The sequence below is a fragment of the Drosophila santomea genome, chromosome 3L (genome assembly GCF_016746245.2).
Source record: "Drosophila santomea strain STO CAGO 1482 chromosome 3L, Prin_Dsan_1.1, whole genome shotgun sequence".
NCBI classification, from domain to species: domain Eukaryota; kingdom Metazoa; phylum Arthropoda; class Insecta; order Diptera; family Drosophilidae; genus Drosophila; species Drosophila santomea.
In genome coordinates, this window is record NC_053018.2 from 19,092,835 (window position 1) to 19,118,042 (window position 25,208).

Genomic DNA, 25,208 nt, shown 5'->3' on the forward strand with positions numbered 1-25,208 from the left:
TAAGTGGCTTAAAGATTATGTAGTATTTATAACAATTTTAAATTAAAAAATTAATATTCAAAAAGTAACGGCCTACTGTCCAGCTTTACAGATGCCAGGTAACAGTTCTGCTAGTGCATAACATACATATTAGGCAAACTGGCAACTTGGGTGGCATCACCGCCGATAACACTTGTGTAACAATATGCGCTATCGATAGATCACGAACACAAGTAAACCCAGTTGCTTTGTAAAATTTTTTGTGAAAGTAAAGGGAATTTCTGGCGAAATAACTTTAATTTTCCGCTGACTCTCGCACGCGTTCAATGCAATTGACCCCCCTTGTGGCGGCGACAGTATCTCCCGAAAGACTTACCCATCCCCTGTGCCGTAATATGAAAGCCTGCTAATTCGGATTACCTTTGAACACCACAATCACAAACTGAAATCCTCGATGCGAACGGCCCGAGCTCTAGACCCCGTCCTGGTCCAAAATCCCTAACTCGCGACGATCCCGTCAAGCGAAGGACTTCCGGAAGGAGCGGCGTGGAACCATGACATCATAGCCGCTGCATATGCTTCCTGTCCCCAATCAAATGTACATAAATATGTATGTATAGCCAGCGTACCGCACATACGCACACATCCCTCGCGAAAAAACAGAACAGTATAGAGTGGAACGGCAGAGCCAGTGACGAACGTAGTGCAATCGAAACTAGTGATTCATGGAAAGCGCACACCTCGGCCTCCTGGAGACGGCGGCGCTTCCTCCTCCACCCAGCTGTAAGCGATATTTCAGACGTCGGTACCCAGCAACGAACATAAGTGGGTGGAATGGTCACCCCTCCCTGCTCCTCCCCCTGTCCATGCCTCTGCCCCAGTCCCAGCCAGTCCCTCCTGTGAAGAGTGCCGGAATTTAACCTTTGCTCCATTTCTTGCTTCCCTGTACTCATACCCCGCCTTACCTCTCGCTTCAGATTAAACGTGGTGATCTGCTGCTGAAAATCTTGCAAAATTGGACAAACCCTCTGCGACTTTGTACGACAACAAGAAGTCGTACCTGCGAACCGTGCTCGGAAGGGAAGCGCCATCAGCGAAGATGGTACTACCTCCTGCACCACGCAACCTCAAAGGTGAGTTGGAGTCAATGCCAAAAGTTGCGAAAAGTTTTCGGGGAAATCTTTATTTATTTTAATGTTGAATTCGGGTTAAAGGATTCAAGCCTGGGCTCATGGCAAAAGAGGATTAAAAGCAACAGTCGTTCTTGGATATATGTATGCCTACATTATGGCAAAAGCTGGTTCAAAAAATCCTTTCATGCAAACATAGATCAAACATGCCATGTGTTTTTCTAGGATAATACTTTTTTAAATATCTTTGAACTTTAATAATTTTTTTTCAATTCTGTTTTAATTAATTTTTTTTAAGTAATTAAACTAAAACACCAGTTACCAAAACACGTAAACTGAAACCGTTCGTTCTTTTCCTAATATTGATTGTTTATAAAATGTTTGTGAAAGGAAATTTACTAAGAACTGTGGAATACCCATGAATCTATACAATCTAATTAACCACTTCCATCATACTTTTAGGAATACCTCAATTTCTAGCGAGGAGCAAACTGTGCAGGGAGCTAATATACAAAAGTCGGGATACCGTTCGTTTAACAGATCTGCCTCCTCTAGGCAAAAGCCGAACCCGACATCAAAATTAAAAGACACCCTTAGCAGAAAGCCCACTTGCAAGCAGGGCACACTTTCTGCACACACGAGCACTAGCAGCACCACTTCAATTCAGTCATCACCCATCGAGCCAGCTTCCTCTCTACCCACGCTAAACACCACGCCTACACTACCGGCAGCCAGCAAAAGCAATCTATTTGTGCGAGTGCTACGACGCTTTTCAAGTAACTCCCTTCCGGGCAAGACGGCGTTAAGCCCAAAAAACGTAGACGACGTACCGAAAGTCAACGACAACAACAACGGCGCTCTGAGCAAACAGCAATCGATCGATGTAGAGGTGCTTCGCTCTCAGGACAACCAGAGCAAGAAACAGAATGAGGACGGAATGGATGGCAAAACAGAGCCTGCAGATGCCATAACCCACCAGAAAGCTGGTCTTACTTTGGGCAAACCTAAAAAAGACAAGTCTGTCAAGGGGACGTCGCAAGCGGTTTCTTCAGACACCAAGAAAATGGAGGCCAGGAAGTCCTCCTCGGACACGGTGATCGAGCCATTGATCAAGCAGCAGGCGCCACTGCACTCGTCAAAGACCACGCCAACGACTTTGACGGCGAACTTTGTGCAAAATATTCGATTCGTCCGTAAAAATGTGGAACAGTCAGGCAGGAACACCAATCCGCTGCAGTTCGTTGAACTGGAGACGGAGTTTCCTCGGGACTATGACGACAACATCGAGATGCTTTCCCGCGAGGCAGAGCATCTGGAGGAGCAGTTCCGCACGCCAACGCGCTCCAATGCTACAGACGCCACTTCCCACCATGTGGCCGGAATCATCGACAACATAATAACCGAAGCGTCACGGAGTCTTACAATCGAAAAGACTGAAGATGATGTGCCATTGAAGTCTTCTACCAAGCACTCAAGTGGTGTAAAACGCGTTGGCTTTCAAGTAGAGGATAAGGACGATACCGAAGTTCAGAGCGAAAAGCAGGCAAAGAGCATCGACGATATAACCAAAAAGACGGAGAGCTCCGAAGCTAGCGCAGAGGAAGCTACTGTCACCGGGTCCTCGACAGATGCATATGCATCCCTGCTGCCCTCTACGTCGACGGTATCCACTACATCTTCAGCTACATCGATAACCAAGAGCAAAAGCGATGAGGACGATGATCCGGTGGCCATGTCGCCGTGCGGACGATTCTTTAAGTACGATAAGGAAGTCGGACGTGGATCCTTTAAAACTGTATATCGTGGCCTGGACACGTTGACGGGTGTTCCTGTTGCCTGGTGCGAATTATTGGTAAGATAATAAACTTTTAAGTAAATTATTGTTGTGCCAATAAGCATATATGTTTATTAGTCACAGCAAACAGTATCCCAAACTTGCATGAGCAAGTTATCAGATAGATAATAATTATCAAAAGTTTTTGATTGAGTACTATTTTTATATAATGGATCTTTAGTTAACTTTAAAATGTAAAATTTTTTGTCTATCTATGTTACAGGACAAGCAAGTAAAAAAAAGTGAACGTACCAGATTCCGCGAGGAGGCAGACATGCTGAAGAAACTTCAGCACCCAAACATTGTGCGGTTCTATACATATTGGGAGTTTCCCATTGGCCGCAAGAAAAATATTGTACTAGTCACCGAACTAATGTTATCTGGAACTTTAAAATCGTAAGAGTAAACATGGATTTCAATGGGATATTTAAATATATAAAATCTTATTTACTTATAGCTATTTGAAACGATTCAAGAAAATACACCCAAAGGTATTGAAGTCATGGTGTCGCCAGATCCTAAAAGGCCTAAACTTCCTGCATACTCGTCAATTTCCTATAATTCATCGTGATTTGAAATGTGATAATATTTTTATAACTGGCACCACTGGTAGTGTTAAAATCGGCGACTTGGGCTTGGCAACTTTGAAAAACCGCTCCCACGCGAAATCTGTGATTGGTACGCCGGAGTTCATGGCCCCGGAAATGTACGAGGAGCATTACGACGAGTCGGTGGACGTATATGCATTTGGCATGTGCATGTTAGAGATGGCCATTTCCGAATATCCTTACAGTGAGTGCAAGGGTCCGGCCCAGATCTACAAAAAGGTGATTTCAGGAATTAAGCCAGCGGCGCTAGCTAAGGTGGAGGATCCTAACGTGCGCGACATCATCGAACGGTGCATTGAACTAAAAAAGGAGGATCGACCCAGCTGCAATGAACTGCTAGAATCTGAGTTCTTTGACGAGGATATTGGTATACGTGTAGAGCCAACTGCTTCGGAACAGTTCCTTTCTGATCCGAGCATCAGCATCATCGAGTTCCGACTGCGATTTATGGACCCCAAGAAGCGCTCGTCCCGTCATAAGGAAAACGAGGCAATCCAGTTTGAGTACAACATCAAGCATGATGAGTACGAACAGATTGCGCAAGAAATGATGAAGGAAAATATTATATCTGAGGACGACTCTCGCGCTGTAGCTCGGCTTTTAAAGGTGCAAGTGGTGTCGTTGCTAAAGGAACGTGCCCAGCGTCAAACTCAAATCAAGCTGCAAAACGAAAAGTCTCGTTTGGAAAAATTGGCATTGCAAAAGCAACGTGAGAGTTTGCCGACCAACGTCGATGAAGATGAGGAAGAGGAGGATGAGTCCGAGGACGAGGAGGATGGCGTAAAATGGAATCAGCGCCTGCAGCTAAGATATGACCTGCTTAACACTGATTCAGAAACAAGCCTTGCTCTATCCACGAACAGCGTCGAACCGCAACAGCTGTCCACTCGGTCAAACACTTCGATTCCGAACAGTGGCATACAGCAACCTGTTCAGGTCCCAGGTCAAGTCGCTGTTTCCCAGTTGATCTCGGTGCAGCCACAGGCTATTCCGTCACCGGCTGTTCCCATGCAACAGAAGCCAACTGTGCACTACATTCAACCGCCACAGCTGGCGTCATATCAAAACTCGAATGCACCGATGCAGGAGATGACCAATAACCAGGTCATATCGCCGACGGGCAGTCAACAGATGCAACAGCAACCACCTGTAGTGGCATCGACAGTGAATCATCAGGTCATGCCACAGCAACAAGTCAACCAACAGCAGCCACAAATGATGCAGCAGATACCCCAGCAAGTTCAAGTACAGCAAGTTGCTTCGCAACAACAGCCCCAAACTGTTTTGCCGCCGCAGCAACATGAGCAGCAGCCACAGCAACAACAACAGCCACTGCAGCAGCAACTGCAGCAGCTTATGCACCCTAACGTGCAAGCTCCGGATTTGACTCAACAGCAACAAATGGCTCAGCAACAGGCCCAGCAATATTTTCAGCAGCAACAGCCTCAACAGGCCGTTAACATGCAACAAGCTTATGCAATGCAGCAAGCAGGCCAGCAGCAACAGCTTTCGCAGCCTCTTCAAATTCAGCAGCAGATCTTGCAGCAACAACAAGCTGCTGTCTCACATCAGCAGCAGATTATGCACCAGCAACTGGCCCAGCATCAGCTGCAACAACTCCAGCAGCAACAGCTTCAACAACAACAACTACAACAGCAGCAGCAACAGCAGATGCAACAACAGCAACTCCAACAACAACAACTTCAACAACAGCAATTCGTACAGCAGTATGCGCAGGCTATGCCGCAGCAACAACATCAGCAACTCGTTACGGGATCGCAAGTGATGGCACCGCATCAGCACCAGCAACCTATTCAGATCCCAGTTCAGATTCAAGTTCCACCAACTTCTGTGGCTCCTCAAATACAGCAGACCTACAACCAACAGGGCGCACAAGTAACACTTAGTGATCCCCAACAGCAACAGCATCCCGCTTTCTCGGCCTTACCACCACAGCCAGCGCAATTTATACAACAGCCCACTCAGCAACCCATACAGTTATCAATGCCTTTGGAGCAACAATTGCAGCAATTGCTGCATAGCCAGCCAGCCCAACAAAACCAACAAGCTATAAGTCATCAGCAGCAACAGTCCTTGGTGCAACAGCAACAACAGCCTTTGGTCCAACAGCAACAACAGCCTTTGGTCCAACAGCAGTCGCCTTTGGTCCACCATCAGCAGCCTCTGGTTCAACATCAGCAGCCTTTGGTACAACAGCAACCACAGCCCCAGACACAGCAACCAATCGTAATTCAGCAACAGCCACAGCAGCAACCTGCAGTGGATCAAATCTCACAGATTTCTTCGCAAGGGACTGTGCAACAGGAAAATTTGCAGGTAATACAAGTCAACAAAGAAGCAAATGTCGCAACGGAAGCAATGTCTGTAAATAGCGTCCATGGTACCCTCGAAACTGCACCGAAGACAGAAACCCAGAACTCTGCTGATGCGGATAAGCAACAAAAGCAGCCAGGCGCGGGCACACGCTCCCAGAAACCGAGGCGATCCAACCGGAGCGGAAACGAAAGGATTCCCAAACTAAGTGTTACCAGCGTCGACGAGGGCAGCGTCATCAACTGCCACATGGAAAACAAACTTAAAACGATTACATTTAAATTCGACATAGGAGATGTAAATCCGGTTGAAATAGCCAATAAATTGGTGAGACATTATCTTGCTTTAACCAAAACTCAATCATCATATGGTTTCGTTTTCAGATTGCCCAAGATTTGCTTTCTAATTGTCAAAGTACAGTTTTTGTGGAAATGATCAATGAAATTGTTGACCAAGTCAAACAGAATCCTAATCAAATCCCTATACCGACTAATTATCGCCGCAATATTGAAAAGGTACATCGCTTTCCCAAATTTAATCCTACCAAATTTTTTTACTCAATGAAGACTATTCTTACGAGACCTTAGGGTTCTTAAAGCGCAGAGATGGACACGGTTCATTGGATGCACAACCCGTAATAAATAAAATGTTTCACCTTTTTTCTAGAATCTCATATATAGAAAAAGATTATGTGTATAGCCCTTCATAAGTGTGTTCCTAATGGTATCACATTACCACGTTGCACCTATTTTTACCCAAATTAAAGTCAGCTGTAATAGTAGTCCGATCCTTCAATGAAAATTGAAACTTTTAAAACTTCACCAAGCATCACTAATATTTTCACAAATATAATGATATTCGTCCTTATGTACTATATGTTTTCGTTGACTATACAAATTACTTCAATCCAAACAACTCCTTCCTTTTCCTACGAAAAGCAGCGATTCAATATCGAGAAAATGATGCTAACAAGATTTCGTAAATTACTTAACTAAGCGATTTAATATCAATATCACAAAATCCATGTTTTTTGATTGTCTATCCCTACTATAATAAAACAGGTCCGACACGCGTCTCTAACTCGACAGCGTTCCACGTTTAGGTCACACCAAAGACATAGATCTGTAAGTGTTGTGTGCACTGGGCTTATGTAAACACTTATTTTTTCCTAGCTAAATTTAAAATGTTTCTTTACTTACAAGGATTTTCCTTTTTTTTTAGATATCTCAAAAAGTACATTTATTAAAGTTTGTTCATAAGTTAATGTATACTTAATGTTCGTTTCATGATCTAATTTAAACCCGTTTTCAGATTTACTCGAATTTATCGTCCGTGATAAATAGCATTCAATGTTTAATAATAATAATCTTCAAGAAAACGTGCACGTTTAAAAAAAAATTCATATAACTTTAACGTTTTACATTTTGTTAGAAAATTTGTACTGAAGTCATTAAAAACTAAATCATTTTGGAACTAAATAATTCATTCAAAATGAGTTATTATTATCCCATGGAAATTGAAGAGTGTAATTGTTTAAGAGGCTTCTTACAACTTCTTACAATTTCAGTTTTTATGGCCCAACACAAACGAATAGTGAAATTAGAGTTTGAACTTATAAATATCTTATTTTAAAAAACTTTATCCAGAAGTATAATTATTGTTTTCTTCTGCTCTTTTAATAATCAAAAGTGGGCTATATAAATAATGATTTAATTTCAGTTCCACTTTCAGTACATTTTTATTTTAAGTAATAATGTATATGCACAAACAAATTTGATGGACTTTTATAACTCACATTTAACCAACTTTTTTAGCGGGATGAAACCGCCAGCGATATCACAAAGATGTTCGAGCCCACTATCCATGGGGTTGAAACCCTGCCATCCGGTGGAGGAGGCGCTGAACAGTCGAACTCAAACTTGACTTTAGAGGCCAGGTCCCATGTACCCAACCTACCAAATGCGAAGGAACCACAGCCGAATGTCAGCACTCCGCCCACAACCACTTCGACCATGTCTTCCTCATCAACCGCATCGAGGGATGCGCCCAATAGCAGCAATGACGTGACCATCGGTTCTGGTTCCGTTTCTCGAAAAACGAGCACGGCCTCGGAGTACACTTCGCTATCGATTGACTATATGCCCGACAGCAACATTACTCCAACTGGTCCGGAGCCACCGCTTGACAATGGAAAGGATAAGAAGCCTTGCTCCTTTGCTATAGCTAGAATGCAAAAGCTCTTGGAGTCGGCCGGCAATGGTGCTCCTCGTAGTCTGAATTTGCCCCTGAATCGTCACTTAAAGATTCAAGAAGACTTGAAGCATACTAGAAGTCTTGACGATTTGACAGCAGTGAAAATAACCTTTGACATGCCCAACAAGGCCGCATTAGGAACTTCGGAAAACGCTCAGCAAGGCACAGAAGCGGAAGCGGAGAAGCCAAAAGATAAGTCCGCACAGGCTGTAGGCAACCAGGGAACCGGAGCAGCCAATACTCTAGAGCAGTTAAAAATAGAACTGGAGAACATAACTCATGCTCACGCTTTCGCTTCCGCTGTAGTGGCCTCGATTAACAACAGAGCTCCTCACCAAGCTTCCCCAGCAATGTCCTCCCTAATGGCCACCTCTGGACAACCGCAAACACAAGAGGTAATTAATAATTCGGTATTCGCTTTTTTTCGCAAGTGTTACAGTAATGTTATGGTACGAAATTCTTAAACAAAATCTCTTTAAATCGGTACAATTCTTAAATTATTAAGTCGCTTAATAAGGAAACATTTTGCGAATTTGCATTTTACTTGAGATTCAATTTGTATTATTATCGAATAACCTGAACCAAGTGTCATTTTAAAATATTTAAATTCATTTCGAAAATGTTTCTAAAATTAAATATTTTGTTTCCCTTAGATAATCAAGTCAAATAACGGAGCAGGAACTTCAGCACCCTCAGTGGGTCAGAATACTCCCACTGCAGCATTAACATCCGCCAGGGGCTCAGGCTCATCCGTCTACAACTCACGGCGCACATCCATCGACAACAGCATGGGATCCGATGTGCACCTGCACACTACCACTAATCTGGAAGGGACAGTGAGCAACTCGGATCCTACTCCAACTGAGGCATCGGTTGGAATTACTATCGGCACGGGACATGAGAAGCAACTTTCCAAGCAGCCCAGCTTGGAAAAACCATCTACGACTTCCATATTAACGAACAGCAGTGATCCTCCGCAAAGAAATCCCAGCAATGGATCAATTAACCAAAATTCAATTGCGGATTTGGAAAAGAAATTGGCTGCTTTGCGAAATACCGAAAACACAGAAGAGGCAAGAAACCAATCGTTGTTTCTTAGATATCCATTCTAACTTATTCCTAACTTCTTTCATTTTCAGTCTTCATCAGCCACATTGTCTGTGGTTTCTAAACAAGTTGAAGAAGTCGTTAACCCAAGCGCGCGTAAAATTTCGCGTTTCAGTGTCAGTCGTGTGCAGGAGCAGAAAACTTCAACCGGAGTGGAAGAACCTGCTCAGGGTCAACTGAAGATCGACCTCCAAGTCGCCGGCCCTGGAGGCCAGGTGCAGACCAACAACTCCGTTCAGAACGGCAGCGTGGTCAACACTCCAACCGAAGTCATCAGCTCTCCCATTCAAAATGTTCCGCTGGCTATTAACGGAATTCAGCTGATATACCAACAGCCCCAGCAAATCCACCAGTTACCAGGTGGAACCTCAACTACTACAAGTGGAGCAGGGGCACAGTGCATTGTGGTACCTCAAGTTGTTAATGGCACCCATGTGCAACAGCTATCTAACATACAACCACAGCAGCAGAGTGTACATCCAAATATGACACAACAGCCGCAGCAAACACCACTTAATGGGCTCCCATCAATGGTTAACACTCTTCAGCAGCAGCCACAACAACAACCCTTACCGATGCAGACGATTCAGTCGCAGCAGCAGCAGAATCAAATGCCTATCATCTCGCAACAACAGCAGCAGCAGATCCTTATGCAGCAGCAGCAGCAACAGCAACAGGGATCCCAGCAAGCATCACAACAATTTAATTTGCCAGGCACACAACAGACTCATCCTCAGCACCAATTCATCCAGTCGCAGCCCAACCAACTTCACACGCTGCCACCACAGGTGGTGAGCATGGCTCAGGGAAATCTGCCGCATCAGCTTCCACCCATGCAGACTATGGGTGCCCAACAGCAAATGATCTCGCAACAACAGCATCAGTTGCAGATGCAATCGCACATGCACCAACAAAACGTGCCCGGAATGTACAACCAGCAGGCTGGAGCTCGTGTGGCAGCACCTCAAAATTTTGCCAGTGCTGTGCCAAATCATTTGTTGCAGCAGTCCCCTTTGATGGGGTCTCAGCAGCCAGCACAGACCATGCAACACGTAATGCAACCAATTTTTAATGCAACGTCTGGTGAAGGTAAACCAATACATGATATTTATTTATTTATATATCTTTTTTTTACCAACTGTGTGTAGTTTCTCAATACCTTATTACTTACATGTGAGAACTCAACAACTCTTTTATTCTTTATTGCAGTTACCGAAGAGCCTGTATCTTTAGCAGCTACGCATCCGCATCTGCTTCCGAGCGATATTCAATCCGTAAGAACAACTCAAAAGCCATATTGTTATAAATGAATAAACACAACTGTTCATTTTTCAGGATATAAAGCACAATTTAGACACATTAGTGAACCAATTGTGCAATACGCGCTTGGGTACCAACCAGCACCAACGGCTGTTGCTGTTGCGTCAGAGACAACTCATCGAAGAGGACGAGCTGCGTCTTAAACATTATGTGGAATACGAAAAGTTTCAAAAGGCACTGCGCCAATGTATGTTCTGCTTACAATCCAATCAGAAAAATATAAAAACTGTATTTTTTTTCAGCTATTAGCACAAACGTTCCAGCTAATGCAGCTTACTATTCTTCGGCTGCCGCACAGCTTCCAACCAATTTGGCGGCTCCAGCAGCTCCGTCCTCATCGAATCCGACGTCCACTAGCTCCGCAAACACATAACTTCTCTAAATGTTTTGCTTCATGCACTTTTGACAAGCCATACTAACAGCTCTACTCGATGTTCTCGGCAATATAATTGGCTCGAGCGGGTGGACGTGGATCTGGAGGTAGATTTTAAGTAAAAAGTTGTCGAATGTTACGGGGTTGTCTGTAAATATTAGTCAAACGCTTCTTGTTGATATGCCATTGTTTTATATTTCTCTTTCTGTTTCATTTTTTATTTAAAATTCCTTATTTCCCAACTTGGCTTTCGTTTATTTGTTTAAAATGAATATTAAATTTTTTGTATGAACTTTTTAAGGAAATTGTACATTTTATTAGTAAAAGGAACTGTAAATAAACATTTCGATAATGTAATAATTTAACAATGCATATAGGAATATTATATATTAGCCATCATTTATTCAAAATGATGTACCATATACATACTGCATAGTTACTAAATAAATAACTTATTACCGAATATTTTTTTATATTTACTGTAACATTTTAATGGAGCGTCGTAAATGTGCTCAGGCAGCTGGCAGACTAAAATTATAATACACTCTTTAAAGGCCTATTCAATTTAATGGATACAATAGCCTACAGCATGCCTTTTGTGCATATTTTGTTTAAATACCACAAACAACACATAATTATGAAAACTTAAAATATCGTTAACCGCCGAACGAATTTCCACGAAATTCATAAGCTCTAGCATTGGGTCTGGAACTGTTCCTTAGTGCTTCGATTGCTTGATAGTTTAAAAGCCAGAAGGGCTGCTGGTCCAAAGGCAGCTGTTTCAATCTATTCACCCATTCCCCGTCACCTTGTGCATCGATGGGAAGTCGCCTGTGATCTGGGAGTAGGAAATTTGGAGTGGGAAATTAGTCAACTTTGTTGACGAGGCTGGAGGGATAAACCACCGGATCTCCTACGGGCGGCCTTTCGGGTGCTCCATATGGAAGGTTGATAATATTCTCTTCAGAAAATTTTGGGTCTCTGGGTCCTGTAATTCCAGTAATATTCTCCACAGCTGTATTTTTAGTTGCAAAGTATTTTTCCTTCTGACTTAGTCCATCTCGAGGTCTTGGGCCAGCAAAAGAAGGTCTTTGAGCCTGGGTAATTTTAAGTATTGCGAGAGTGATTATAGGTAATACGCAAAGCAATTTCAACATGTTGCCAAACGAAATGAAACTTTTTATTTAACAATATTTCTGGGCGCCGCTAGTGATGCTAGCTTTTGGAGTGTGAATCAACAAATGTGCAACCCAAATATGTAACTTAATTTAAATAAGTTTCAGCTACTCTGAAGAACGTGCCGGTTATTTTAAGACTGTAATAAAATATTCCCGTTACTCGTAGAGTAAAATGGTAGACTATGTAACAGGTTGATGGAAGCGTTTCCGACCATATAAAGTATATAGATTCTTGATCAGGATAAATAGCCGATCGATAGTCGATCCGTCGTTCCGTCTGTCCGTCTATCTACTTGGGAACTATAAAGCTAAAAAGTTGAGATTCAGCTTGCAGACTCCAGAGACGTAGACGCAGTGCAAATTTGTTGACCCATTTTTTATTAGTCTTGTAATAAATAATTTGCCATAAAATGTTTCCTCTAAATAGGTATCCCATAGTCGCAACTCTAATTTATTGGAACACAACTGTAGAAAATATTTAGGTAATTTTTATACCCTAATGAATCTCAAATTCAAAGCAAGCAGTTAAATGTAATTATGTGTTTCTATGCGCACAAAGTAGTAAATTTGCATCCAATTAATAATTTATAAACATTTTGCTGTGGCATCCAAGTTGTGCGTGTGGCAGCCTTAGGCGGCTTGCGTGGGTGACCAAACTGTTTTTATGCATAAAGGCAAAGTTCAGAATAAGTCCACGAGTGAAGAATTTCTAAAATTTATATTTTGATTATAATGTGTAAAAAAATGATTTCAATGAGTATATGTGCAACAAGAGTCGCTATAGTTGATTCTCTCGACTATCAGATACCCGTTACTCAGCTAATGGGAATTCCGAAAAAAAATGGTAAAAGATTGTGGGCGTGATCATGAATATATTATATATACTTCATAGGGTTGGAAATGCTTCCTTATACCTGCTTCATGCTTTTGAAGGAACCTATTACTCTACGAATTTAATAATTATTATTTTCCATCCATTGTGGTTTAAATCGTATTGTTAAATATTCATAGGGATATTTTTTCGGGATAATGAAAGCAACTTAAGGGTCCTACTACTACTATCTACTACTATTCTAAAGTGATGTAGCGCCGAAAACTATGCATTGCTTTTGTGGCAATGAAAAGCTTTAATATGGCTATATGAACTAAAAATGGATCGTTTATTTTTAAAAAGTTCCAAATCGATGATTTAACTATAATTTTTAATTTCGCATAGGTAAATTCGTAATATTGGATTTACTATAAATAAGTTAAATAATTTGCTTTTAATATGTATCTGTTTAGTTATACCTGTTACTCGTAGGGTAAAAGGGTATACTAGATTCGTTGAAAAGTATGTAACAGGCAGAAGGAATCGTTTTCGAACATATAATGTATATATTTTCTTGATCAGGATCATTAGCCAAGTCTATCTGGCCATGTCCGTCTGTCCGTTGAATGTTGGGACTCGGCATGCAGACTCCAGAGACATAGACGCAGCGCAAGTTTATCGATTCATATTGCCACGCCCACACTAACGCCTATAAACCTCCAAAAACCGTCAGTGTAGAAAGTTTCTCCTTCGCACATCCATTATCTGAGTATTAGATAGCCGGCAACTCGACTAAAGCGTACTCTCTTGTTTTTTAAAAAGAAAACAAATTGTGATGTCCAATAAAGTTTTAGCTCAGCAAAATTAAAATAAATGTTGGGATTCTCGTTTTTTACATATTGCTACCTATGTGTAGGCGTGTGTAGGTATAAAAGTTTCGTAGACTAGAGTCTTAGGACTTCCACTTAGAGATATATCCTCCCACGCCTTTTAGTTTCTAAGGGTACACAATAAAGAGTATAAACTGCCGATGCTTCGAGTAGATAGTTTTTAAAGCGCAGTCATGTTACCAACTAAACACAAAATGATGTGTAAATATACTTTATTTAAGGTTTCAATCTTCATTTTAAGACACTCGATTATTGGGAATGCTTGGCCAAAAAGTCAAGACTAACTTTACATCTTTGCGCGTACTAAGTATACAATTATGTTGCTTATCTATGATTTTCTACAACGTCTTGCCCAAAGCGTGATCGCGAATACAATTTATTTTATGCTTTGAACAGTAAGTGGAAATTAATAATACACAATGTCGGAACATCCTTGATAAAGAAACAATAACAAAACAAGTGAAACGAATACATTAGGGTTAGACGGTGACAGGCATGGTGTCCTTGATCTCATTACCCCACTCGCGGGCCATGATCATGATTTCGTTCATGCTCAGTGTGGGTCCGATCAGAGGGTTTAGCTGCGTCATGTAGCAGCACAGCCAGCTGCAAGGAAAAACGTCATTGATAAGCGTTTTGCATGGGAGCACTGGGCTTAGGCCAACTGAACCAAGCGTTTAGATGCATGCTTATATATAGGTACTTACAACAGCCAGCATGTTGCTGCGGTGAGCATCAGGCAGCATTGAGTCACCCTGCAAAATAGTTAAATTAGTTAAGTTAGTTGTAAGGGAACTAAAGTTGGGTAAACAGCTTACCCCCTGTTGGGACCTCGGGCGAAGAAGGGGCAGATGATGCCAATGAAGGCCCAAATGCTGGTGATAACGATTGGTGCCACCCACTCGGAAACCATTTTGCAGGCTCAAAGGATCGGCGCAAAGTGCTTCGGGCAAAATAAAAATAAAAAGGTGGACAATGCGATCACTGAACTTTTTCTCGAGCAACGAATATCACATGACGAACATGTCCCATGCAGCAGTGAGACCGTGCGCGACTATCGTTTGAATCCGATGGCTACGAAGTGGTCACCCTGGACCGCCTTTCTCTGGCTTCTTTTTCTCGATATATCTTTTCCCTATTTAAAATGTAACAATAAGAACAGCTATAATATTTTCAAAAATCTTGTTTTGTCCTTGTTTTTGTATATTTACAAGGAAATATTTAAATGCCTGCAAAGCATTTTATTGCTTATTAGATTTATAAAATGTACAATGTTAATAATAGAGTGTAATATTTGTTACATGAAATTATGTTTCACATAAAAATGTTATTTTAATTAATAAATGTTAAGTAATTTTTAAATAGTAAACTTCATTTAACTAATTATAAAAATTTTCACCATACCGTCATTTAGTAATATGATAAATTGAATTCTTTATCCTAAGTTGATAAAAACATTATATATAAGCAATTAAAGTTAAATAATTAACAATTTAACAGCGCAAAAAACACCTTAACATTTTGGAGCGATTGCCTTTCGTGTCACGAGAAAGCTCATCTCTATGAAAGGGGGAATGGCAAATCGTTAAGAAGAAGCATTCTAACCTTACAACATTGATTTTACGCCAGCGTATTTTGCGAAAAAGTTTATAAAAATGTTCCAAAACAGCGCTGCCCGCCTCCTGGTCCCCGCTATTCGTAGCGCTATGCAGAGCCGTTGCCAGTCGGTCGTCTCCGGACCTCCGACCCAGCACATCTCCACCGCCGTAAGTTTGAGCTAGTTGCATAACGAGGATGTGATTCTCAAACCGAAAAACTAATCCTTCAAATGCTCTTTGCTTTACAGGAGAAGGTGATTCTCGGCGGCGGCATGTGCGCTGCATCCTTGTGCATTCCCGCCTGGGTGCTCTACCACATCCGGGACTACAAGGGCGACAAGTAATCTGCTTACGATACCACACATAGTTAATACCCCTGTAAAGTAAAGAACATCAATACAATAGTGCCCCTGCTATAGGGAAATAAACTATTACGCATTGATCCACAAACTGATTTTATTATTTATCGTCGGTCATGCTGGAACTAAAAGTGTGCCTTACTTAAAGTAACAGCTTCTCGATATCGAATATAATCAAGCCTGACTGATATATGGTATAAAGTTCAGTATTATTCAGTGTTAAATGGACTCTAAAAGGGCTTAAGTCCTTAAACCTTGAAGTGCTTAACTCCGAACCCTGCCCAATGAACTCAGGCAACTCAACTTTTAATACCTAATCCAATTTATGTACGTTAACTACTCGTAGAGTAAAAGGATCTACTAGATTCGTTGAAATTTATAAAACATGTAAAAGGAAGCGTAAAAGATATACATTTTTGATTAGGATTACAGGCCGAGTCGATATGGCCATGTCTGTATGAAGGTCGAGATGTCTGGGAACTATCAGAACTAGGTTTATATTATCTCAATATTATTAAGGATCCAGAGAAAGAAAAGACCCTCGCAAAGTCAATTAGGTCAGGAGCATCCTTGTGTGTATTTGTTTATATATTTTCACTTGAAGCATAATTTGAAAGGGGGCTACAAATGATTTTAATGGGCATACAAATGCTTTAAACGAGCTTATTAGATATAATCATAGATGCGGTTTATTTTTTTTGCGAGTCCTTGCCGTCGCCCTTTTTGTCCTTGTCCTTGTTGAGTGAACCGACAGCATCGCGCACCGCCTCTGACTGGGGATCAACACCAGGCAGATTCTCTAGTACGCTCTGCAGGAAGGCCGGGTCACCGATCACCTCCGAGTAGTCCTCGTCCACGTCCATGGGGGCGTTTGTCTCGTCCGTCTTTGGGCGCTTTGCTTGCTGCGTAACCGTGTCGTCGGGAGCATCCTGCATGGACATCTGCATAGCGAAGGCAATCTGTTCCTCCTCAGTCATGTTAGCAAAGTCTGGCAAGTTGTCTTCCGGTGTTTCGGTGGACAGGGCCAGGGCACGCTGCAGCATTGCCTCCTCGGTGTTGGCCTCATTGTCTGCTCCGGCGCTTTCTTCGTTTCCAGGTCCAGATCCCGAAACGCCGCCTCCGCCACCAGCATCTCCCCCTGTCGGTGGAGCCCCATCGGGATTAGCGCGACGTTGCTCGCTCTCCTGGCGCTGCCGTTGTTCCTCCATAGATACACGCAAGGCAAGGGCCAATTCTGGGTCCTCGTTGGGATCTACACCAAATTCGAAGACGTTTCCGCCCAGGCCAGCTCCACCCAATCCGTCTTCGCCTTGGATGATGGGTGACGACAGCAGGGCATCCGACAAAGCGGATCCCCGAGGCACACTGACCAAATGGGAGCCAGTGCCGTCCTTGCCATTCAGCGCGTTGATAAATGCGGTGAGAGTCTCATTGTTGTTTCCATGATCGCCGAAGCTAACTATGTCTACGTTGACCTTCTCCTTCTTGAGGCGCTTGGCCTGCTTCACTAAATCGCCTTCCTCGTGATTGATGGGAGAACCCACAAAGACCACGATGCGCATCTTGTGGTTCTTACCCTGGCGATGCTTCAGCACCAGATGGGCAATTCGTATTCCGGTCAGGAGGTTTATCTCGCCCTTTGGCTGAACCAGATGCATCTTTGAGAAAATCCGGCCTACATCGCTAGTAAGAGTGGCCAGCACTTCCACGGTGCTAAGGGATAAACAAGAGCATAATGAATACTCGGCAAAGCCACAGACAGCTGCACACTCACTTGGACAGAGTCATCAGGCCCACATTGTTCTCGGGATTGGATCGCAGCTTGGTCAGGCAGACCAGATTGATGCCATCTTTCTGGACGTTGAGACGAGTGGGAAAGTAATCTCCGTTGCGCTGGTAGTCGCTGTTATCAAAGCTGCAAAGGTGTAAATTATGAGTGTCAGGCCGCGATTCATCGTACGCAGTACGTGAAAACATTCAAATCCTCTACGTATTGGACAAAAAACAATAATTTACCATATCATAGTACTCTCCAGAACCATTTTCGTATTTTTGCTTGTCACTTTGCCACTGAACTGTAATTTCCCAGGGTTGCCAGGGGATGTGCTGCTTGAGCAATCGGTATTAAAATGCCAGCTTTGTATGACCGTTGTGCGGGATTTTTGTTCCATTCTATTGAAAACCATTTTTACGTTACTCTACACCCGACCCGTACGTAATTTACATTTTGTGACATATTTAAATAATTTTTTTTTATTTGCAGAAGCCGAAAGGTACACATAATCAGAATATAATTATAAGCAAAAGTGTTAAAATGAAGAAAATTATGTATATAATCTCAGCAATAAATATTACACTAAATCCAATCATTAAGCTCATAATGCCACCAGTTGACGCTGGAAAAGATAAAAGAAGGATAAATAGTTTTAGTCAACTGTCTCAAAATCGGTTAACTAATCACATATACTATGTGAACAAACTCAAGATGAAATTTGTATACTTTATAATGGGTTTTGGATTATCTCTAAACTAGCCAAATCACGGGATTTTGTAGTGATTAATACTAATATTTAATAATTAATGTATATTTATATTAAGTAATAATTAATGGGGAATACGTGGACCGTTATTGAGTAATAAAAGCATTTAATAATAGGTTATCAAGAGTCAGTTCAAGTTGAAAGCCCCCTTCGAGTTAAAACAACTGGACGCTTATATGATCAGACCAAAGACATTATACTAATTCTAATGTCTTTGATCACACGGACGAACATCCCTTATGGACTCGGATAGTGTTTCCGATGACGAACATACCTACATATACATATTATTGGAATTAAAGTTGCTTTCTGGGTAACGAGATTAACAAAATGTATCATAAAAACTATCATACCCATATATTCAGTGGGTCCGGTATACGAAGTCCTTACACTGCTTCGAAAATAGTTGTCGGTATGAAAGAAGTTGACTACCGCCAAGTTTTGGCGTATGTAATCACTGGAGAAATTCGTTAGGTAGTTGGTTTGTGCCTTGACGTCCTTTTGGCTAAAAGGAGTTGAAAAAGCATCGGGAAAGAAAATTAAATCGTGGCAGCTGGTCAGGCAAAGCTCCTTGCACTCTGAGCTCTGTAGGTCGAAGATCTGGGACTCTGCACGATTCAGACATTCAAAGTGGAACACATCGCACACTGAGGCGTTGGGATAAATAAGTGGTAAGTAATAGGGAATGCAATTGCAGAGTCTCTGAAAAAACTTGGAGTCGCACTCTGCCTCGCAATTTCGGCGCGTATAGTAGCGGTAGAAGAGCAATTCCTGCTCGTCACTAAAAATACATTGGCGTTTCGTCCTGTGAATATTTCTTATAGAAGGTATGGCTTCAACGTTTCTAGCTATGATGCGAAAACTCGTCTGATGTCCAATCATCACAGGTAATCCCGACTCCTTCATGCGCGGCTGGTCTATCGGATTATACAGGAGTACCTGAAAAGTTATGTATAAATCAGCTGTATAAATCAGCCAAAAACCGTATAACAAAACATACTTTAAAGCCCTGACCGTTTGTGGAGGAGCAGAAATAGTCGTCGACGTGACCGTTGAGAACGATTTGCAGACCCATCGAGGCACCAACTCCAACTCCCGGACGGGGATAATACCTTGAAGGTAGTCTGTGTGGATAGCCAGATATTGGATCCCAGTCTACGGCGATGTCTGCAAACCTGTCGGACGAAGTGTAGTCGCGAATAAAGGGTGATCTTTAAATGGATAAACGTGTAAGTTTGTGGTTAATTTGGCCCTAGCTGAACATTACTTGAATTTATAAAGGTGATACGGATGCAGAACATTAAATATGCAGCACAATCCTTCATCCACGAAGGTTTCTCTGAAGATGTCAGTGCAGGGTATTCTTTGTTGATGAAAAATGCACGATACTATCAGATCTGCACACTTCTCAGAAACATCCAATATGAAATTTGGAAATGTTTCATTTCTGTGCTGACTATCCATGTATTGCGAGTAACTAGTTTCCTTAAAGCAGGTCTTTTGGAGCATGGCGTATCCTAATGATCCTCTAATGTTGTTTACAAATAAATTAGTTTACCATGTATGACCTAACTAATATGTACTTACGGCATTAAATGCTCTACTTTCGACTTTTTAGCCTGGTTCATATTGCAAACCGTAATTGCTGGAAACGGAATTTGATCAATGGGAGTCGCTTTAGAGCTTACTTTAAAAAGGTGAAATTGAATTGACATCTATAGGAATAATATAATTCACAATTTATTTACTTCCAATAATAACAGGGGTGCTGTCCCACGTATTATAAATTCCAATTGCCAAGTTTACGGCCACAGAGAGAACCAATGCGAAAATAATGGCGAAGTATAGCTTTATCCACCAAGAATAATTATTATCGCTAATAACGTATTTAAGCATTTCCATTGAAGTATTTCTTAGGAAACTTTTCGCCCTTCCTCGGTTAACATTCCAAATGTGTCCAGGTTTTATTTTTATCAAGCGCATGTTCTGGCTTTTGTAAGGTTTGTATAAATACTGTTCACCTGAGTAGGGCACGATTTACTTCTAATTGATTCAGAGGGACTACAAAAGTATAAAAAGGGTTTCTTGTAAATCGGTTTTAATTTACTTGAGTAATGGTTTTTTATATGTTTTGAACGTCCGTTAAAGTCGGTACTGCTACACAGAACAAATTTCTAGGTAATATTGATAATCACATAAATTTACATATTGATTTAAATTTACACAAGCGGAACTATTTTACATTGATATAATTTGAATTGAATGTTTTATTTTTAACTTAAAGCCAAAATATAATAAAAAAGGCTTTTATAACGTTCCAACTACATTATAATAAGAATCTCTCTCTTTATTCACAGAATTTAATTTGAACATGTATGTATGTACCATTTCTTAGCTATTTTTTCGTGTGGACTAACACTGGTCATGTCATTAATGTTGCATCATTAGCAAGCATAATTAAATATATACCCTTTAACACCAATTACAATAAAACGCTGGATAGAAATAAATGTTTACGATTAGTAAATTGCTTTCTAAGCTTTAATCTAATAGTGATTAACATTGTACAAACTTGTATTTAATTTAGATAATGGTTATTGCTATTATTACCTTACATCATCGTCTAGTCAAAAAATATACTATATTTGTTCAAAGTTCCGATTTAGTTTAGGTTTCCACGCCCACTCTTACGCCCATACCACCCATAACAGTTACACCCGCACTCGATTTTTGGTTTGATTTTATTATTTTGTTGCCAATTGCTATCTATATGGCACAACGAATTTTGATATTTCTCCGTCGAACTCCCACTATCTTAGTAACAGGTATCAGATAGTCGATAACTGCACTAAAGCGCTCCTCCTGTTTTCGTTTTCATTCTGTTGTTCCATTCCACAGGATTCCCTGTAAAATAATCCCTCAAACATTTCGTGATTAAACGGTTTGTTGTGCGTGTGATTTCAACAGTCGGTGGCTTTGGTCACACTGCGGAAAAAATTGTGAATGTGATCCAAGGTGCATAAAACGACAAAGTAAAAATTGTGAGTGCTGCGGACATTAAACCAGCTTCGATTTTAGGAAGTCGCATTCACTGAGAGCCAGCAGGTAATGTAAATCATTCAAGGAGGGCGATGCAAGCGTTAGTTTGAAGATGAAGAACGCAACGTTTATACGCGTATAGGAATCCACACACTTGCATACATACAAACACTGCATATTTCGCTGATGCTAAGGGGATAATTTAAATGCAGAAGTTGTCACTAGTGCATTTCGTATGGTTTCCTGCTGAGGATTGCGAAAACTGCCAATCAACTAAGGTTTACAGTTTGCACGGGCTCTGTTTGGCCGAATCTGCGTATATACGCAGTGGCTGTGTCTGTAGGTATGTTCATTTGGGGGTAAGAACGCTTGAGACTGGAGGTCACACTTCCCCGAATTTACACAATGTCAGTCGCTAACGCCTCGCCTTTGCTTTCAGGTCTTCGTCCAGACTTGTCAGTGATTTGAAAACCCGAAAACCCTTTTGCAATCATCGTAGCGAAATGAGTGCCGTCACCAGCAGCGATACAGCCATCAGCGGCATGGCCCTTGGCCGGAGCCAGACCATCTGCCGCTACTACGTGCGCGGCATCTGTCGCTTCGGGGAGCTTTGCCGTTTCTCCCACGACTTGAGCCGCGGTCGCCCCGAGTGCGAGCAGCAGGTGGCCACCGATGTGCTCCCAAAGCCCAGTACGAGCACCAGCAGCAGCAGCGGCACCCACAGCGCCAGCATCTCCACTCAGCAGAGGAACTGGGCAAACGCCCCGGTGTTCGTGCCTAGCCAAAAGCGAAATACTGCCCACGAACAGAGCGAGTTTGAGACTACTGTGGACCCTGAGGCGCAGGCTGCAGCTAGCTATGATACATTAGCCCCAGGTGTCTCCTGGGCCGAAGTAGTGGGCGGACCTTCATCTCTAAACAAAGGGCACTATGCCGAGGAGAACGGTCCCTGCGCCTGGGGAGAATTCTCCGCCTACCCAATTCACATGGAGCTGTGCGAAATGTGCGACCAGTATTGCCTGCATCCCACGGATCAAGTCCAGCGGAAGAGTCACAACCGCGAGTGCCTCCAGCAGCACGAACAGGCCATGGAGCTATCCTTCGCCATTGCCAGATCGAAGGACAAGACGTGCGGCATCTGCTTCGACACGATTATGGAGAAGGCGGGAAGAGAAAAGCGCTTCGGCATTCTTCCTAACTGCAACCACATATTTTGCTTGGAGTGCATTCGCACATGGCGCCAGGCCAAACAGTTTGAGCACAAAATAACGCGGTAAGTAAATGCTTGAGAAGTAACGTATGTTGACGGCCATTTTGTTCTTTGTTTGGTATTGTTGGTATCCAAAGTCAAAATAAGCCGTAAAAGGCGTTTTTACCTAGAGTTGCTTAATGGAATGGAACGACAAACATAATGCGTTTATAAGTAAACATTTCCAAATAAAGCTTTACTCCTTAACTAGACGTTAGTATTTGTACTATACAGAACAATATCCAGAATTCAAATTAAATTGATATTTGCGTGAGGCAAATGGACGCATAATTTTAATGCCAATTTAATCGTTTATCTGCAGAGCTTGCCCTGAATGTCGTGTGTGCTCGGATTTTGTCTGTCCCAGTGCGTTCTGGGTGGAGACCAAGGAGGAAAAGGACAAATTGCTCAACGATTACCGCGCCGCCTTGGGAGCAAAGGACTGCAAATACTTCAAAAAAGGAGAGGGCAAGTGTCCCTTTGGTAACAAGTGTTTCTACAAGCACGCCCTGCCCAACGGAGATATCGTCGATGTTGGTTTGCCGAAGCGCACTCGGAAGTTACAGAGCCAGAATGAAATAATTGATTTACTTGATGTGAGTACAAATTCTTAAACTACGAGCTTGTAAAAGCTACCTCCTTATATTTCTATTTAAAGGGTTATTTCAGTAGTTAATTTAGAAATTGTGACATAAAAACTTTAGAAAAAACCACTAAAATAATATATTATCTGTTATAGATCTATCTCTGGGACTACGTAGATAGGCGTGATTATCATTGGCTGGAGATGTTTTCAAGTGATATCACTAGTTCCGAAAGTTCCGATTACTCGGATGACGAGTAAGCTTCTGAAGCAGAAGGAAACAAAAAAATCAACAACAGCCCAAAAGCATACAAATTTGGATATAAAATCCCAGAAACACGTAAACAATATTCAAACGATATATATAAACGATACTGAACCAAATATCGAATGCGAAATTAAACAAAATAATGTATTTGGGTACCAAATTTAGGTTACATAATATTTATTCTCCACTTAATGCAACGAAATTTACAGCAACTTTCCGTACTTGTATTGAATTAAATTACATTTAATACCTTTAACAAGTGGTTTAACCTAAACCTGAAGGAACATTGATATATCATTAAATTTCAATACACAATTTTAGAGTTAAACAAGCAGGAAACAGTACATTTTGAAATAGGTGATAAAAAACATGTAAATTATGGCTTTCAGACTGAATTGTAAAGATAAAAATGCATACATTCTTTAATCGGTTTTCTACTCATTTTTTGAAGTTTAACAACTACAACTAAGTGAAACGCACATAGCAATCCACATGAGCACGTCTATCTGGATACTTGCATTCAGCATTGAATAAGTCTATGTATCAAACCGAGCAGAAACTATTCCCTTTCGCCGATGAATGAAATTTTGTTATTGTTATGAGCCTTTGTGTTAGAGTATTACTGTTGCATACCTATAATTCAGTATAATTGTAATTGTTGGCCACAAGCGTAATACCCAATCCACTACAAATATGATATGTATAACATCTTTACTGTATATGAATTTTAAGTTTATACTTTCGAAATGTACCTCTTTAAAATGTTTTATTTTTACTGATACAAATGTAATGTGTTGTCCATGGGAAAAGCAAAGGGAATTAACATATAAACCCAACATGTTTGAAATCCAAAATCTAAAATTAATGTAACAATACTTGAAAATCTCAATAATTGCATAGATTCGGGTTCAACGATTCAAGCCCATTTGTATGTGATTCTAGTTGACAAACAACAAATATCTTATGAGTAATTGGAAATAAGTACATAGTTTTAAAAACTAAAATATGGTCGTTGAAGTATGATATAAAATGAAAATTTCACTTTAACAAATACATGCTATCGCAAAAGCTGCAACGCAATGCCTTTGTTCTAATCTTCCTTTCTTCCGACGTCATGTACCACATTGAGGACCCACGTAGGAATTTGCTGGAAGTAACCTCATCGCATAATAATGAGAAAGCGTAATGTAAGCTATGTAAGTGTAGTAACTAAATTTTTGTGTAAAATTATGAGTTTGTCCGATAAGATTTGCAAAATAGCTAAACCTATCCAGAAGTGATATTTTTCTTTAATTTTTGAACTGGATTACAAAATAGGTAATTGAACAGAATAAACTCGTAAATCAAAATACTTTGCAGTAACAAACTAATAATTGATAGAAAATATTCGGGGTCCGTTCAAATAAATTATAAATATAAAACGAGCCTTGAATCGAATACTAATTGTGCCATTTCCCATTTTAAAAATTGTTCAAAACAAAACCCAACCAATCTGGCTGAAGTTGTACCTAGATTAGATTAAAAATAAAATTTGTAATATTATGTTAATATTAAAGCGCAGGAATGGAATAAATACAAAATAAAACAATTTCTAGACGAATCTATGATGTAGGATCTTTAATCAGACTTTCTTTATTACACGGATTTTTTTGGTACTTATTACTATTTATAGTTTCTTTTCTCCCTTACATTTTAAATGAATTTTTCGGTATTCAGGTAAAAGCCCTTTCTTCTTTTCATATTTTTTACACTAAA

General features: G+C 41.1%; 7 protein-coding genes across 9 annotated transcripts; 3 read left to right on the forward strand and 4 right to left on the reverse strand.

Annotated features, from left to right (window-relative positions):
- Window positions 1–982: 982 nt before the first annotated feature.
- LOC120450489 (serine/threonine-protein kinase WNK3) lies at window positions 983–11,306 on the forward strand. Of its 2 annotated transcripts, XM_044006248.1 has the most exons (12): window positions 983–1,112; window positions 1,572–2,961; window positions 3,167–3,339; window positions 3,401–6,212; window positions 6,269–6,400; window positions 6,947–7,009; window positions 7,700–8,533; window positions 8,792–9,211; window positions 9,278–10,334; window positions 10,455–10,519; window positions 10,581–10,752; window positions 10,808–11,306. In XM_044006248.1, exons 2-12 carry the CDS (start codon window positions 2,047–2,049, stop codon window positions 10,936–10,938), a joined length of 6,774 nt encoding a protein of 2,257 aa, XP_043862183.1. In that variant the 5' UTR covers window positions 983–1,112; window positions 1,572–2,046; the 3' UTR covers window positions 10,939–11,306. The 2 variants fall into 2 exon arrangements, with proteins under 2 accessions (XP_043862183.1, XP_039489470.2); XM_039633536.2 differs by lacking the exon at window positions 6,947–7,009.
- A 110-nt stretch (window positions 11,307–11,416) lies between these two features.
- Window positions 11,417–12,171, reverse strand: LOC120450490. Its single transcript, XM_039633537.2, is given in 1 exon segment — window positions 11,417–12,171. A coding segment is annotated over 1 exon segment (501 nt). The 5' UTR covers window positions 12,096–12,171; the 3' UTR covers window positions 11,417–11,594.
- Window positions 12,172–14,012: 1,841 nt separating this feature from the next.
- On the reverse strand, window positions 14,013–14,862 carry LOC120449883 (V-type proton ATPase subunit e). Its single transcript, XM_039632560.2, has 3 exons — window positions 14,636–14,862; window positions 14,525–14,572; window positions 14,013–14,423 (listed from the first exon to the last, which is right to left on the reverse strand). Exons 1-3 carry the CDS (start codon window positions 14,728–14,730, stop codon window positions 14,297–14,299), a joined length of 270 nt encoding a protein of 89 aa, XP_039488494.1. The 5' UTR covers window positions 14,731–14,862; the 3' UTR covers window positions 14,013–14,296.
- A 537-nt stretch (window positions 14,863–15,399) lies between these two features.
- Window positions 15,400–15,865, forward strand: LOC120448384. The gene is made up of 2 exons (XM_039630367.2): window positions 15,400–15,583; window positions 15,664–15,865. The coding sequence occupies exons 1-2, from the start codon at window positions 15,473–15,475 to the stop codon at window positions 15,757–15,759; spliced, it is 207 nt and encodes a 68-aa protein (XP_039486301.1). The 5' UTR covers window positions 15,400–15,472; the 3' UTR covers window positions 15,760–15,865.
- Window positions 15,866–16,344: 479 nt separating this feature from the next.
- Window positions 16,345–17,948, reverse strand: LOC120449395 (26S proteasome non-ATPase regulatory subunit 4). The gene is made up of 3 exons (XM_039631838.2): window positions 17,791–17,948; window positions 17,549–17,689; window positions 16,345–17,487 (listed from the first exon to the last, which is right to left on the reverse strand). The coding sequence occupies exons 1-3, from the start codon at window positions 17,943–17,945 to the stop codon at window positions 16,464–16,466; spliced, it is 1,320 nt and encodes a 439-aa protein (XP_039487772.1). The 5' UTR covers window positions 17,946–17,948; the 3' UTR covers window positions 16,345–16,463.
- A 109-nt stretch (window positions 17,949–18,057) lies between these two features.
- On the reverse strand, window positions 18,058–20,216 carry LOC120449396 (pickpocket protein 28). Its single transcript, XM_039631839.1, has 6 exons — window positions 20,063–20,216; window positions 19,902–20,001; window positions 19,582–19,842; window positions 19,315–19,525; window positions 18,668–19,253; window positions 18,058–18,170 (listed from the first exon to the last, which is right to left on the reverse strand). Exons 1-6 carry the CDS (start codon window positions 20,214–20,216, stop codon window positions 18,058–18,060), a joined length of 1,425 nt encoding a protein of 474 aa, XP_039487773.1.
- Window positions 20,217–21,260: 1,044 nt separating this feature from the next.
- LOC120448942 (probable E3 ubiquitin-protein ligase makorin-1) lies at window positions 21,261–25,057 on the forward strand. Of its 2 annotated transcripts, none has more exons than XM_039631187.2 (4): window positions 21,261–21,419; window positions 21,793–22,626; window positions 22,925–23,198; window positions 23,342–25,057. In XM_039631187.2, the coding sequence occupies exons 2-4, from the start codon at window positions 21,857–21,859 to the stop codon at window positions 23,444–23,446; spliced, it is 1,149 nt and encodes a 382-aa protein (XP_039487121.1). In that variant the 5' UTR covers window positions 21,261–21,419; window positions 21,793–21,856; the 3' UTR covers window positions 23,447–25,057. The 2 variants fall into 2 exon arrangements, with proteins under 2 accessions (XP_039487121.1, XP_039487120.1); XM_039631186.2 differs by lacking the exon at window positions 21,261–21,419 and adding an exon at window positions 21,496–21,696.
- Window positions 25,058–25,208: the final 151 nt, after the last annotated feature.